General features: G+C 40.7%; 2 protein-coding genes across 2 annotated transcripts; one reads left to right on the forward strand and one right to left on the reverse strand.

Annotated features, from left to right (window-relative positions):
* The first annotated feature begins 8,293 nt into the window (after window positions 1-8,293).
* Window positions 8,294-13,676, forward strand: LOC141596136 (uncharacterized). Its single transcript, XM_074416198.1, has 8 exons — window positions 8,294-8,581; window positions 10,439-10,476; window positions 10,576-10,647; window positions 10,790-10,876; window positions 10,963-10,997; window positions 12,657-12,742; window positions 12,832-12,897; window positions 13,275-13,676. Exons 1-8 carry the CDS (start codon window positions 8,515-8,517, stop codon window positions 13,307-13,309), a joined length of 486 nt encoding a protein of 161 aa, XP_074272299.1. The 5' UTR covers window positions 8,294-8,514; the 3' UTR covers window positions 13,310-13,676.
* A 377-nt stretch (window positions 13,677-14,053) lies between these two features.
* On the reverse strand, window positions 14,054-15,664 carry LOC141594015 (ras-related protein RABA1f). Its single transcript, XM_074414234.1, has 2 exons — window positions 15,349-15,664; window positions 14,054-14,748 (listed from the first exon to the last, which is right to left on the reverse strand). Exons 1-2 carry the CDS (start codon window positions 15,567-15,569, stop codon window positions 14,316-14,318), a joined length of 654 nt encoding a protein of 217 aa, XP_074270335.1. The 5' UTR covers window positions 15,570-15,664; the 3' UTR covers window positions 14,054-14,315.
* Between the last annotated feature and the right edge of the window lie 680 nt (window positions 15,665-16,344).

Consider the following 16,344-nt stretch of genomic DNA (forward strand, 5'->3'; position numbering starts at 1 on the left):
AGGACTTCCAATTGTCCTTTACTATATAGAGGATTTTGTCGACGGTTCCCATATATCGCTGTTAGAGGATCCTTGTGATTTCATATTGGTACGAATTAACCTTTTGTCTTACCTCTAGGGATCCGTCCATTAACCAATGAAAACAACCATTTCTTTTATTTTGTGAAAAGATTTTAAAACCTATTTTACGGCTTGTAACAAAAAATGTCACAACCGATGAATTTTATGTTATTGAGTAATTGATGATATTCTAAAAAGAATTCTAAAAGACAAAACTCATAATTTGTTAAAAGAATATATACTCCTTATTTTCATTTCTCCAAAATACAAGAACACATCATTAAAAATTGGAGATAATACAAAAATATATGTAACTTATAATCCTCTCCGTTATAGCATGCGTCTTCCTAGGGTTTCTATGGGAGTTCCGTCTTAGTTTAATCTTTGCTCCTTCCTTCTTTGCTCAAGGCTACTCTACGACTAGGTTTGTAGGGCTGTGGTCGGTGCTGCGTGGTGTGTTGTGATTGGGTTCTTTCTCTTGGTAGTATTAGGGCTTCTTACTAGGGTTAGGAGAGGAGTGATATAAGATTTGGTAGTTTTAGGGTTTCTTACTTTTAGGGTTTCTTGTCTCGTTTGCTTCTCGTGAAACGCTTTGTATGGAGTACGGCAATTGCTCGAAGGGGAAAGGTATCATGAGGGAGGATGTAGGGGATGGTAGGGATGTGTTCGAATGGGAGGTCGGGGATATGGAAACTCAAGAAACAACTATGGAGCGGATTCTGGTGGGCAAGGTTTGGGCATCGAATGCTGTAGACACGATGCTCAGGTTGTGGAATCCTTCAGGGAAAGTTATGGGTAACGCACTGGATGTGAAGGAGAAGCCGTTCATATTTCGGTTTGAGGAGGAGAAAGACAAGATTAAAGTTATGGAAGGACAACCTTGGCACTTCGATAAATTCGCATGGTGCTTTAACGAACCAGTTGATGAGGGTAAGGTGTCGGATACTCCTCTGTTCTATCTTCCTATATGGGCACGTATATATGATCTTCCTATCAAAGGGAGGTCGAATGAGGAGAATCTACGACGGCTGGGTATGCAGTTAGGGAAGTTTGTAGCGAAAGACGAAACCCCCTTCCCGGAGATGGAGAGGGCAGTTAGGGTTCGAATTCTTCACGATGTACGGAAACCACTTCAGGCTAATGCTACTGTACGGATGCCCGGTGGAAAGGTTACGTCTTTTGAGGTGAAATACGAAAGGTTACCGCTGTTTTGCTATGGGTGTGGTGTTTTAGGGCACGGTGCTAAGGAGTGTGGGGAGGGGCCTTATGAGGAGGAGGAGTTGAAGTTCGGTGATGGGCTGCGAGCGTCACCACGGAAGGGAGGCAAGGCTGGGGTTGCAGAGGGGAGGAAGACAAGTAGGGATTTGCGGCCAGAATTCGAGGAGGAATTCTTGAGAAGTGAACAAGAGATGATTGAGAAGCTGCGTAAATTCTCATTGTCGAGTAAAGCTAAGCCACAAATGGAGAAGGATGGGAAGCAGTTGTGTAGTGTGTTAGGGGATGCTGTGGGAGAAGGTTGGTGCGAGTTCGGGGATGCAAGGGGTGGGGCGTTACGAGGGGGGTCTGTGGCTGGCGTAGGTGGAGTACCCGGTGGAGTGGAGGGGCGTATGGGTTGTGTGGCAGTGGTGGGGCAGAGTGTGGAGTGTATTGGGGGTGGTGCTGGCAGTGGAGGGGTGCGTGCTGGTGATGACCTTTGTGTTCAGGAGGTAGTTAAAAATGGAGGGGTGGAGGTTGTGGTGGTGGAGGGTCAGGTGAAGGATAAGGGTGGAAGGGAGAACGGGTGCGGGGTGGAGAGGGGCAGAAGTGCGAATGTGGGAGGAGGGGATGTTGTGGTGGATGAGGAGAGCGCTCAAATCGGTTCGAAGTGGACTAGGCGTGTTAGGCAGGATATTTTAGTAATCAAAGGTGGTGCAAGTAAGGGTTTGGAGAAGGGGGGGTTGCTGGTTAATAATAAAAGGAAGGGTGGTTTGGAGTTCGAGGATGGGGAAGTGGCTGGCAAGAGACGGAATATTGACATGGGTGTATGTTCACCTGAGGCGGAGGTTGAGGGCGCTCAACCCCGCCGGGCATTATGAATCTTTTGAGCCTTAACTGTAGGGGGCTGGGCATCCCCGATGCAGTAGGCGGCTTGAAAAATCTGCTCAGGAGGGAGGAGGCTAGTGTGGTTTTTTTGTGTGAGACTAAGTTGAGTAGTAGAGAGATGCAGAGGGTGTGGCGTAGGTTTGATGGGTACACGGGAGTTGCTGTGGATAGTGTGGGTCGAGCTGGAGGTTTGGCGTTTTTGTGGCGGGGAGATGTTAGATGTGAGCTTCGGAGTGCGTCAGTGCATCACATGGATTTTGATGTTGAGATTGGGGAAGCTAAGTGTAGGGTTACTGGTTTTTATGGGTGGCCGAATGTGCAGGATAGGCACCTTTCTTGGGATCTTCTTCGTCTCTTAGCTTCGGAGTCGACGGGGCCTTGGTTGTGTGTTGGTGATTATAATGAGATTCTTTTTTCTAGTGAAATGAGAGGAGGAGAGCGTGCCCAATGGCAGATGAATAATTTTCGGGATGCTGTTGATGAGTGTGGCCTTCGGGATTTACCCTCTGAGGGGTATGCGTTCACTTTTGATAATGGGCAGAGTGGGGACAATAATAGACAAAGCAGAATTGATAGTGCTATGGTTACGGATGAGTGGGTCGAATTGTTTCCTTATAGCCGACTTTTCCATCTTAATAGGGAATGGTCTGACCATGCACCCTTGAGGGTGGCCTTTGAGAGACGGTTGAGGGATGAGGTTGGGCCGAGGAGGAAGTTTCGTTTTGAGCATGTGTGGGTTGGGGAGGAAGGGTGTGAGGATACGATTAGGAGAGCATGGGACCGAGATGGAGGGGATGTGCTTGAGACGATTGCGAATTGTGCTAGGGATCTTCAGGATTGGAAGGGGATAAGTATTGGGAAGGTGGTTAAAGAATTGCGGTCTAAGCGGGCTCGGCTTAAGGAGCTCAATGAAGGAGGGGTGTCGGTCAGGGAGGTGGAGGAGAGGAGGCGGGTGGTTCGGGATATATCTAAGCTACTACGGCAGGAGGAACTTTTTTGGAGACAGCGTTCTCGTGCGTTATGGCTCAAGGAGAGGGATAAGAACACGAAGTTTTTCCATCGGAAGGCTAGTCAAAGGAAGCAGAGGAATCATATTCCCAGGCTAATTGATGATTCGGGTAGAATAGCTGAGAGAACTGAGGATGTAGCGGATGTGGCGGTTGGGTATTTTCAGCAGCTGTTTACTTCGACGAGACCGTCTGATTTTGGGGATATTATGCGTGGAGTGGAGGGGCGTGTTACAAGAGAAATGAATGATGGGTTGCGAGCTCAGTATACTGGGGAAGAGGTGGTGCAAGCTTTAAATCAGATGAATCCTTTGAAAGCACCGGGGCCTGATGGGATGAATGGATTGTTTTTCCAGACCTACTGGCACATTGTGGGCCCGTCCGTTATTCGGCAAGTTTTGCGTATTCTTAATGGGGCACCAATACCAGGTAACATGAATCTTACTCATATTGTTTTAATACCTAAGAAGAAAGCTCCGGATAAGATGGTCGACTTTAGGCCTATAAGCTTATGTAACGTTTTATATAAGATTGTGGCTAAGGTTCTGGCTAATAGATTGAAGCTGTTTTTAGGGGATATAGTCTCTGAGAATCAAAGTGCGTTCACTCCTGGTCGGATTATTACAGATAATATTTTACTGGCCTTTGAAATGTTTCATTATATGAAAAATTCAAGGGGAGGTGGAGGGCATATGGCCCTTAAATTAGATATGTCTAAAGCATATGACAGGATAGAATGGGCTTTTCTGAAAGAGCTCTTAGTGCGCATGGGGTTCGATGATTTGTGGGTAGGACGAGTTATGGAGTGTGTGACTTCGGTGAAGTATGAGGTTCTTGTTAATGGTAAGCTTTCAGCGCAATTTCGACCGGCTCGGGGACTGAGGCAGGGTGACCCGATTTCGCCATATTTGTTTATTTTGTGCGCGGAGGTGTTGTCTAGTCTTGTTAGGAGGGCTGTGGAGAGTAATTCTCTTCATGGGATTCGTGTTGCTGTGACGGCTCCTGTTGTGTCTCATTTACTTTTTGCGGATGATAGTATATTTTTTGTAAAGGCGAATGAGACAGAGGCTATGAGAGTTAAAGGGATTCTTAGGGAGTATGAAGCGGCGTCCGGACAGGTAGTTAACTTTGATAAGACGACGGTGTCTTTCAGTAAGGGAACAAGGGTGGAGAGGAGGCAGCGGGTGGCGGCTGTTCTAGGGGTCCGTGTGGTTGATGTGCAGGAGAAATATTTGGGTCTGCCGACAGTTGTAGGGCATTCTAAGCAGGTGGTTACGAAAATTATACGAGACAAGCTTAGTAAGAAGTTACAAGGTTGGAGGGGCTTACTACTTAGTAAAGCAGGACGGGAAGTGTTGATAAAGGCAATTGCCCAATCAATTCCGACATATGCGATGAGTGTGTTTAAGCTCCCAGCTAACTTTTGTGACGAGTTGCGTGCTGTTGTCTCTAGATTTTGGTGGGGTTCAGAGGGTGGTAAGCGGAAGATGGCATGGTTGGCCTGGGATAAGCTGTGTAGGCCGAAGAGTAGGGGTGGCTTGGGGTTTCGAGATTTCAATAAATTTAATAGGGCGTTGTTGGGTAAGCAGGGGTGGCGGCTTATGACTGATGTGAACTCGTTTCTTACGCGGGTTCTGAAAGCTAAGTATTTTCCTTCTTCCGACTTTATGGAGGCCGAGTTAGGGACAAATCCGAGCTATACATGGAGGAGTATATGGGAGGCTAGGGATGTAATCAGCCTAGCTGCTAGGAAGCGGATTGGTAATGGAATGGGGACAAGGGTTTGGCTCGATCCGTGGATCCAGGAATCGAGGTCGAAGTTCGTCCTCTCGCCATTAGGGAATGCGGACGTGAATATGAAAGTTGCCGAGTTGATGGAGCAAGGAGGGCGTGCGTGGGATCATGACCGGATTTCAGGTTTGTTTTTGCCATTTGAGGTTGATAGGATTATGCGTATTCGTATTAGTGAGAGGGATCAGCAGGATGGGTGGTGTTGGGACCTGACGAAGGATGGTCATTACTCGGTGAGGTCTGCCTATTGGGCACAGGTTGAGGAGGGGGAAGAATTGGTGGAGCAGTCGGACTTTGCTCGGGAGAAATGGCTTTGGAACAAGATTTGGAAAGTACCGGTACTTCCGCGTATCAAGGTGTTCTTCTGGCAATTGTGTAACGAAGCTATTGCTACTAAGCATAACTTAGCTCGTCGGATCAATGGGGTTGATGGGTTTTGTCCTGTTTGCTCTTATGTCGCGGAGACATGCTTGCATGTTATCCGAGGGTGTGACTGGGTTGGGGGAGTATGGGATGGGTTGGGGTTGGATACGATGAGGGAAATCGATTATGATAATGTGAGGGAGTGGGGTGAGGCGATGATGAGGGAGGGGACTATGGAGGATTGTGTGACTCTAATGACTGGGTGCTGGGCGATATGGGAGGCGAGGAATAAGTTGATATTTGAAGGGTGCAATGTGAGTGTGCGGGTTGTGTTGAGTAGGGTAACGGAGCTAATAGAGGAGATGCATGAGGCGGGCTCATCGGTAGAAGAGGGAATGGATATAGTGCCCGGTGGGATGGTGGGAAGGTGGGAGCGGCCGAGGGAGGGGTGGTGTAAAGTAAATGTGGATGCGGGGTTTGTGAGTGGAAAGGGGTCGGGATTGGGTGTGGTATGTCGAGATGTAGGGGGTGCTGTGAAGTGGTGCGTGGCTTTGCAGACGATGATGGAGAAGGAGCCGAAGATACATGAAGCTGAAGCGATTTTTTTGGGGTTGTCTGAAGCTCGAAGGCATGGCATTGCACGGGTGATAATCGAGAGTGACTGTTTGAATGTGATTCAAGACTTGAAGAAGAGGAGCACCGGCAGGAGCGACATTTTTCTTATTTATGATGATATTTACGAATTATGTTTAGCTTTTGAGAATGTTGAGTTTTTATTTGTTAGACGTCAGTTTAATGGTGTGGCCCATGAGTTAGCTCATATGCAACCATGGCAGATAGGGAGAAGAATATGGTATGAGGATATGCCTCGTGACATTTATGATCTCGTTTCTCATGATTTAGTTAATATATCTTAAAGCCCTTGTGGTTTTACTTCAAAAAAAAAAAAAAAAACTAGTGTAGATCCCGCGCAAATACGCGGTATTTTAGATAATAATTTACAAAGGCGTTAAGTATTATAGCTTGGTAACATGCTTAAGCGATATAATAGAGAAAATTAGATAGTTTTCATACTAGATAAGATTGACGTTTTAAATGTACCTAATTATATAAATTACTTCACTATTACGTATAATAATATTATACGATACGATTACATTAACCAAAAGAATAACCTTAAGTAATGACTTAATTATACAATAAAATTAGAAAATTGGCAAAACGAATTAGTCAACTTGTACCTTTGTATCAAAAGACAGGAAAATAGAATTATGAAAAACAAAATTGTGCATAATATTTTGTCTCATATCATACGTATTATTAATGTAGTACCACATGTATAACAAAATTAAAATATCTCATTAATGTGTGTTTACAAATTAAAAATTAGTAGTAGTATCTCCTACTAATAGCAGAAGAGGGATTCTTCCACATGTCGCCTCTATTAGCAATATCAAATTGTTCCACATGTCGAAATTTTATTAGTGGTGTATAGAAGATACTATACACTGAGTGTAACCGTATCATTTTTGAGTGTGTTTCTGTTAGGGGTGAGCAAAACCGGTTAACCGAACCGGATTTGAAAACCGGTTCGGTTACCGGTTTTCAAAAACAGGTTTTTTCCCAAACCGAAACCGCCCCGGTTTTAAACCGGTTAACCGGTTTTTTAGCAATTTAAAAACCGGATCCGAAAACCGGTTATCGGATCCGAATTTATAAACCGGTTTTAACTTTTTTTACCCCAAATTGACGCTTTTCAACCCACCTCTCCATCCTAACTCTTAAATTCCTATGTAAACCTTCGTGCATCCCCATTAATTCAACCAAATCACACATCTTTGTTTATTTTAAGTCGTTTTCTTATTGTTTTTTTTCGAAAAAAAAGTAAACCAGTTTAAAACCGGTACCCGGTTTTGCTTTTTTAGGACCCGAAACCGAACCGGATTTCCCCCAAAAAAAACCGGTTCGGGCACCGAACCGGAAAAAAACCGAATGATCGGGTTTCTTAATTCGGTTATCGGTTCGGTTAATTTTGCTCAGCCCTAGTTTCAGTGGTCCAAATTATAATAAGGTAATTTGTTTAGACCCGATATAGATTTTAAAGTGAGCCGGTGGACATATTTTTTAGCCGAACTTCTTATCATAAAATGTTAAAAAAAAAAGTTATCGGAAAATTATTTAAAGAAAAAAAAAGAATTTCCGTATCATAAAAAGACTGTAGATAAATTTGCAGGGAATGTAATATATTGAATCTTGTAAATATTTACACTCATCATACCTATAGTATATGCTACAAACACTTAGCCTAATTTAGGAAATATTTTTTAGACGGGAAAATGGGAGTTTCACCTATTCATATAGTAAATAGGGGATACTTAATTTAATATTTTTCAGATCTAATTAGAATCGCAAATTAAACCACCCTACAATAAGTGGGTAGTTTTGATGAATTGATTTCACCAAGTTAAAACATTACTCCTATTACTTCATAGGAGCCCAAAACGGGGCAGGATCGGAGGAAAATTTTGCAACTCGGCTGGACAACTCATTGAGGCATTTGCTGAAAAGTTAGGGGTTGAAGTGGTTACAGGAGCGAAGCTTATGGCATTGAAACAGGGCTTAAATACCTGTTGACACACTCTCATTTGATTCAAATTTGTAGGGCGTTCATTGAAGATACGTACTAGCAAGTGAGGATTAACCATGTTTACCGTGAGGGCAACGCGTGTGCGGATTGGATGGCCAACCTTGGAGTGCAACAATCATAACAATTATGCCGAGTTGATCATACGTACTAATATGCCGACTCAGCTGTTTCAATTAATCCAGCAAAACATGGGAAGAGCCCGCGTAGCTTCGCTTCGTTCCTTTATATGCTTTTTAAATTAGGTTGTTTTTCCGGTTTATTTACTTCGGATTAATTCCGCTCCTCCTTACCAAAAAAAAAAAAAGAATTGGAGCCCAAAACAATGAAATTGGGTTGACAAATTAGGGTTTTTGTAGAATCATCAACCAAAAGGGAAAGTGAGGGTTGAAAACAAATTACCAAAAGAGGAATTATTCTCAAATTAGGGTTCTTCACTTCTTCCCCTTTTGCCCTAAACCTTTATTCCCCTAATTATATCAATTATTCCCCACCTTTTCTCTCTCCTTAAATCCCCAAATTTGATTCAGCGTTGATTCACAGCAACAACAATCAAATCAATCAATCATGGGTAGAGGTAAATTCAAAGGAAAACCTACTGGTCGCCGTCAATTTTCTACTCATGAAGATATGAGTAAGTTCTAATTCACAAGTATCAATTTTTCAGTGTTTTATGAATCTAGGTTTTGAATATTTTACTGTTTTGATCACATTGGGGTCTTAATCATGCAATTCAGTTGATTAATTGTTTGTTTTGTTGTTTTCATTTTGTGGGTTTGGGTTTAATTTTGTTAATTTTGCATGTGATTGGTATAATTTGATTAATTGTTCAGTTTTATATTGTCTACTGAGTGCGTAAAGGGACCCTGCAAATTGCGGGGTTAGGGGGTCGACATTTGGGTAATTCAGTAAGGTGTGATATTGTTGTTCTTGCACATGGGATTGAATTACGTTGTTTGATCATCGAATGATGGGTTAAATTGAGTTATTTAGCTGAAAAACTGATACTACTGATTTACTGTTTGACTAGGAAGTGAATCTATGCACCCTTATGATTAAGGGTGTGTTTGGATAGGAGGATTTGGAGGGAAAGGGAAGGGAGGGATGATAAATCCTTTGTTTGGTTAGCAAAATGGAGGTGAAGGGATTTTGAGGGTAGGGAAAATGGATCCCTCCATTTTCCTCCTCTAAGCCAAATTATTTCCTCTCCAACAAAGGCAAGATTTGGAGGGAAAATGATCATCTCCATTCTCCCTTCCCTTCCATCCCTTTCTCTTCCCTCCTTCTCCCTCCCCTTCCTTTCCCTCCGTTTTTGCTATCCAAACACACCCTTAGGGTGTGTTTGGATAGTAAAAGTGGAGGGAAAGGGAGGGGAGGGGGAAGGAGGGAAGGGAAAGGGAGAGAAGGGAAGGGGAGGGGGAATGGGGTGTGGGTATTTGGATACAATTTCCCTCCAAATCTTGCCTATTGTGGAGAGATTTTGATTAGGCTTGAAGGAGGGAAATTGGATCCCTCCAAATCTCTTCCCCTCCATTTCCCTCCACCCTTATTTGCTATCCAAACAAGGGATTTTAAAACCCTTACTATCCCTCCCTTTCTTTTCTCTCCAAATCTCTCAATCCAAACACACCCTAAAGGTCGTAACTTGTAGCCGAGAGGATTGAACATGTTTAGGCCTATGGGACAGTGCAGTTATACATTTGTTTGCTAGCGTGTTATTTGATGACAGGATGGTTGGGATACTCCACTTATTCTGTGGAGTGGCTACTTTTTGATATCGAAAGATGAGTTAGTGGCAGTCTTCCTATATTAGGTGTTCTGTGTTTATTATTTATCTTGGGAACCGAGTGTGATGTCAAGTGTAGGGATAGATCATAATTTTATTAGATTGGCGCTCGTTTGAATGTGTGTATTTCTGAGATTTTTAGCAAATACTCTCTCCGTCCCGGTCAATTGTTGTCCTTTGGATTTGACACAAACACCAAGGAAAGAGGAGGGGGCCAATTACAAATGACAAGTGGACCAAATTTAGTGTGAATGATCAAATTGCTCATAAAATTCATTCTTAAAATAGAAAGGACAACAATTGACTAGACACTCCAAGATGGAATAATACAACAAATGACCGGGATAGAGGGAGTATTGGTCTATCTTCTAAACGGTATTGTTTCATCTCTCGATGTTAATAATCCCCATCTGTACTACTCAATGACTTTACAGTACTGTTTTTGTTATCATGTTGTATACATTGTCCCTTAGTGCAAAAGGTATGAATTGGTGGAATTTGGTTTGTCGTGTTGAATTCACTTTTTTATTGAACCCACTGTTAGGGTAATGTTTGGCGGTAGACTGCTAGCTTAGTTAGGTAAATTTGAAGTTTAGTTTTGCTATACTTCTTACATGTGCTGTTTGTTATATCTGGTAGTATATTAAGGTTTTTTTTTGGATGATCGAAGGCTGACTTTGTTTTATTAAAATTGAATTATTGCAGTCAGTGGTGAATCTTCTCGCCCCCGCACCTTCAGACAGGCAAATCCCTTCTTTAGTATGGGTTTTTTTTTTTTCCGCAGGATCAAATTATCATGGTCTGACTTTTATTAAGTCTTTGTTTGCATCTCGTTGCTACAGAAAGAAGCAGAAGAGGAGGAGGAAGAGATAGATGAGGTAGAGTCTGGGGAAGAATCTGGTGACGATATTCAAGTAAGCTTCGTTTTTTACCTGTTCAGTAATATCGTATTCTGGTTGTTGATTATACGTAGTTACTTGCTGCTGCTTGGACTTCCATCGTTTTTTATGAGATTGTGTCACACTCCTTATCCCTCTTTCTTCTACTGTGGTTCAGCAAAAGAGTAAAGGTACAGAGGGGATTATTGAGATTGAGAATCCTAATTTGGTGAAGCCGAAGAATGTGAAAGCCAAAGACATTGATGTGAGCTCTGTTATTTTCGTCTTCTTTGTGCTTCTTCATTTGTGTGGTAAATATGTTTGATTATACTTTTTGTTGCATTTTGCCAGCTTGATAGAACAACTGAGCTTTCACGACGTGAGAGGTATGTCCATGCCTTAACTATACTTCCTTTGTGCCTTTTCTTGAACTGATTATTTATGCAAAACTTTTTTTTTTCATGACATGATTACCGTTTGATTAGTTTGCTCTCTTTACTGAGGCTTATAGCTAAGAAGAGGAAGGGAGAGCATTTTAACAACTTACTGGAAATATGTCCAATTGGCTCTTTAATTTATTGATACTATTTCGTTTGGTACCTAACTCAAATAAAAGAAGGTTGACACTGGTAGAATGCTCTGTTCTAGAGCAGTCCAGTCTTTACCTTAAAAGCACACTCCCAGTCGCCTAGGTTTAACCTAAGGCGCAATATGTCGCTAGCCAAAAAGCCTCAAGAAGCCTGTGGTGAGGTGCTCCATTTGCGTAAGGCGCTGCTTGCAAGGCGCACTAGGCACTACTATGTGTCTTAATTTATTTTTTCTTCCAATATACCCTTCCCTTGCCCCATTATCCCCGGCTTTTTTTTTTTCCACACGGTAATACTCTTGGGGTGTGTTTGGATTTGGGGATTTGGAGGTAAATGGAGGGGAGGAATTTGGAGGGAGGTGAATCCTTTTGTTTGGTTAGCAACTTATTGGAAATAGTTCCAGTTGGCGCCTTAAAATATATCTACTGTTTCCATTGGTCCTACACTCAAATACAAGAAGGTTGACACTGGTAGAATGCTATGCGTTAGAGCAGTCCAGTGACTCCAGTCTTTATAGCTTAGAAAAGAAGTTCCGGGGACTTCGAATTAGGGCTGAGCAAAAAATCCGATTATCCAAACTGATCCGATAGCCGATTCGAATCTGATCCGAATTTTTGGATATTCGATCCGAAAATTAAGTTTGGTTTGGATATCTGATCCGAAATCGTTGGTTTTGGTTTGGATATGGATATGGATATTAAAATTAAAACATTTGGATATTCGATCTGATCCGAAACTATATTTTTCTAGTATAATTTCGAGAAAATAAAATTTTATTTGATACAACAACTTAATTAATGTTTAAAATATTAGAGAAATAACTAAGTGGTACTTAAATTTTATGTCGAGAACATTGGAGTAAGAATACTAAAGAAAAACAGCATGTAAGACTACGAATATAATCGTGTTTCAAACTTAATTTTAAAGCAAATTCAAAAGTATGGATATCCGATGGATATCCGCATCCGATCCGATTATTTTGGATACCCGAACATTGGATATCCGAAACATTTGGTTTGGATATTGGATATCTAATTTCAGGATTTTTAATATGGATATCCGATCCGAACTAGCGCTTTGGATCGGATACCCGATCCGTACTCTGCCCTACTTCGAATAAGTCTCTTCTGTATTTGATATTTTGATGTTGGTTCTTTCAATGAATGTAGTAAACCTTTAAGTTTCTGGAGGCTTAGCCTGGCAAAGTAATTGATGGCCATTTTTAAGAACCATGTTGTATCTATACATATAATGTGGTAAGGTTTGATGCCATCGATCGCCTATTGCGTGTTAATAGTTCATTATCGAGCTTTCTCTTTGTTATCTTATGTTCTTAAGCTTTTGCTTCTCTCACTTTTTGAATCTTTATCTGGTTTCCCTCTTTGTCTTTTGCATGATAAATCAACTGAAAGCTCGCATATTTGCTGATTTCAAGTTTTCAACGTATTTTATATGCAGGGAGGAGCTGGAAAAGCAGAGGGCTCATGAGAGATATATGAAACTACAAGAGCAAGGGAAAACAGAGCAGGCCCGGAAAGACTTGGGTAAGTTATTTTAACAATGTTGTTTAAGATGGCAATTAAACACTCTTCTGCATATCTTGTGCTTATTCCTTTGGGTTTGCTCACTGCAGATAGGCTAAAACTTATTCGTGAGCAAAGGGCTGAAGCTGCTAAGAAGAGGGAAGAGGAGAAAGCCGGTAAGTTCTTCAGATGTCTTTGATAAGCTACTTGCTTTTTCATTTTACGTGTTACTGTAATGTCGTCAAATTACATGGAAAAAGGTCATTTCGGGTACACTTGTCAGCTTGGTTATGAGTCGTATTTGGCTCAGTAGTTACACTCCGTTTAATTGAGTCATATTTTTGGTAAGGGCAAACACAGTTAGTTTTAAAGTTGGATCGGGTCATTTGGACCAATTGTAGTCATATTAGGTTTGGTTATCTCCTAACATTTCAGTTTGATTTGGTCCTGTTCTGTTTGTGACTTTGTGTTTTAGCTGGGTCGGTCTGGGTGGGTCAGGCTTGCTAGGTCTAAATGTCGATCATTGAATATAACGGGTTTTCTTTCTCTACAGCCAAGGATGCAAAGAAAGTCGAAGCACGCAAATGACAATCTTGAAGACAAACAATTCCGCCAAACAAATACTTAAATCTTTGAAAGATACTTATCTGTTGTCTGATTTTCCTGAACTTACCTATCCCAATGCTGTATTTTCCGACTTATTGACCATTTCTTCCGCTTAACCATATGAACAATTGAATCTAATCTTATGTCTTCGTTGACACATTACTTTGTACGGTCATGTCTGTCTTCTCGTTGAAGGTATGAATTATGCTGCAATCCTACCTGAGAGAATCGACATGCTTAAACGCTACAAGTAGTGATTGTTACGATGTTAATTAATATGTCCAGGCTGCGGTCGAGAATTGTTCATAAATGTTTTGAATATTGAATTCACATGGATCAGGATCTTTTTAATTTTTCGATGTCTTAGTTGGTGGGGAATGTTTCGAAGGAAAATCTAGGACGAAATTCGAATTAGGTGCTTAGGCATGTCGAATTTCATTTTAGATTTGCGGTGTTTTGATAATTTCCCTTTGGTATCTCCGGTTTGATCGTCTTTTAGAGGGTTAATTAGAAGTTCGTAGCAAATTCTGCCTAACGGCTAAAGGTGCCGATAAAGTAGTACTCCGTATTAGCTTACACCGTTTGGCGTAAAGGAAGCTATAATGACAAGTCTCTTGTCGAGTGTTTCTATCTAGAATTCCATTTCATTAGTATCATAACTCGACAGCTTATGACTTTACCAACTAAGCATATAAACAGGCAAAATCTGAAAACTGGACAAGAAAATATATGCAACATGAAATATACTCGGTCGGAATAAGTAAAATACAAGCTCACAATTCACACATTTAGCCCTCCAAAAACTATACAAATAACATATTACTCCTCCCGTCTTAATCATTTGTTTACCTTTGATTAAAATACTTCTCACAAAGAATAAAAAAGGTAAACAAATGAAAGGGACGGAGGAAGTATCACTGGTCTTCTTTTCCGTGTCTTTCTTCGTTTCTCTTTTTCTCAAACGGTAAATGGAGGAAAAGCGGTAAATCTAATTTGAACAGCAACCCGATTTCCTAACCGCGGACACATCATCTTTCGACCCAATATTAATAGTCTGTCCCTTGGGCAAAGCAGCCGGATCATCTCCAATATCAAGGGCCTTCCTACTCATCACATGGTAAATTTGGGACAGGACTTCGGTGAAGGCACTTTCGACATTCAACGACTCGAGCGCAGACGTCTCCATGAAGTATGTACTCTCCCTTTCTGCAAATCCCTTAGCATCCTCAACCGCAACAGCTCGTAAATGACGTAAATCGGCCTTGTTTCCGACCAACATTATCACAATGTTGGCATCGGTGTGGTCTCGGAGTTCTTTTAACCATCTTTGGACGTTTTCAAAGGTGACGTGGCGTGTCACGTCGTATACGACTAGTGCTCCTACGGCTCCTCTGTAATATGCACTTGTAATTGCACGGTACCTTGACAATTTCAGGTTAAAGTCAAATGAGCACAATAAAACAAATGAAATTATATTTTAATCAAATTATATTTCAGGTTAAAATTTAAAAATACTGGTCCTCTGTAATATGCACTTGTAATTGCACGGTACCTTGACAATTTCAGGTTAAAGTCAAATGAGCACAATAAAACAAAGGAAATTATATTTTAATCAAATTATATTTCAGGTTAAAAATACCCTCGAAATTGCTCTAAATAATACTCCATGTGATTTATTCAGAGTCGTGTCGTCTATTCAACTTTAGAAATCATGTTTTAAATGTCAAGTCGAAGCTTAAAAAAAAAAAAAACATCTCGTAGGTTATATGAGATGAATTACTTCTTCATAATTTTTTTTTATGAAGACGTTATTTTAAAATAAAATTATCGCGTTTTCTGACATTTTCTAGGCAGGTAACAATGTTGAAATCCATAATTTCACACCATATTAAATTATAATTATAACAATGAATGTTAAAATTCCTTAATTTTTACAGAAAATTATCAAAACAAAATTCTTCATTAAAACGACATTTCGAAGATAAAAATGAAATTAATGTAATGTAAATTATATGAAGTACCTTTCTTGACCAGCAGTATCCCAAATTTGAGCCTTAACAATTTTATCATCAACACGAATGCTACGAGTAGCGAATTCAACACCAATGGTGGATTTCGATTCCAAGCTAAACTCATTCCTCGTAAAACGAGACAATAGGTTCGATTTTCCGACACCCGAGTCCCCAATTAACACCACTTTGAATAAATAATCGTAATCATCATCAGCTCTATATGCTGCCATTTTATTGATTATTATTAATTAATATTCTTAAATTCCTCCTTAATTTTTTATTTATTTTATTTTTGTTAAAATTTTGTTCATGTGTATATTCTGGCATGAATTATTTACGAGGAGAATATTGCAATTAAAATTTAATTAGAGAAATTTGCGTGCTTCCACATAAAGGGATGTTTTTTGGTTATTAGGTTAGTTTTGTTAGTTGGTAGATTGTTTTAACGAACTTTTGTTTGGTAGATTTGGCTTGACAGGCTGTTTTACTGTTTACTAGATAAATTTTTATTTTTATTTTATTTTTTGGGTGAAAAATAAGGTATTCAACCTTGAACACAGTAAGCAATTTCACCAGAGGTGGAGCTAAGGGGGAGGAGGCTAGCAGGGGCGCTCGTCTTCGCTGACAGATAGAAATCGTACAAGTTTTAGTTAAAATTTTCGAATTTTGTTCGAGTTCCCCTTATACCATTATCCGTTCGCTAGATTCAATTTCTGGCTCTGCCACTGAATTTCACATTTGTGAGTGCTCTTTTATGAGGTAAACGACTCGTCTTTAAAGTTTACTCTATTGTTATAGGGCAGGGATCGACCCCGACCTTCTGGTTATGAGACAAGCAAGGTGAGCAACTACTAGGCAACTCAAACCAATTTGGTTGTAGGTGAAGTGTTTTTTTTTTTTTTTTTTTTTTTTTTTTTGGCAATTGGCAAAAAAGGTTCCTAAAATGCCACTAAGGCCCGCCTAGCAAGTCGGTGGGCCTCCTCGTTCGATACCCTGCATACATAG

This window comes from Silene latifolia, chromosome 8, assembly GCF_048544455.1.
Source record: "Silene latifolia isolate original U9 population chromosome 8, ASM4854445v1, whole genome shotgun sequence".
Lineage (NCBI taxonomy): Eukaryota > Viridiplantae > Streptophyta > Magnoliopsida > Caryophyllales > Caryophyllaceae > Silene > Silene latifolia.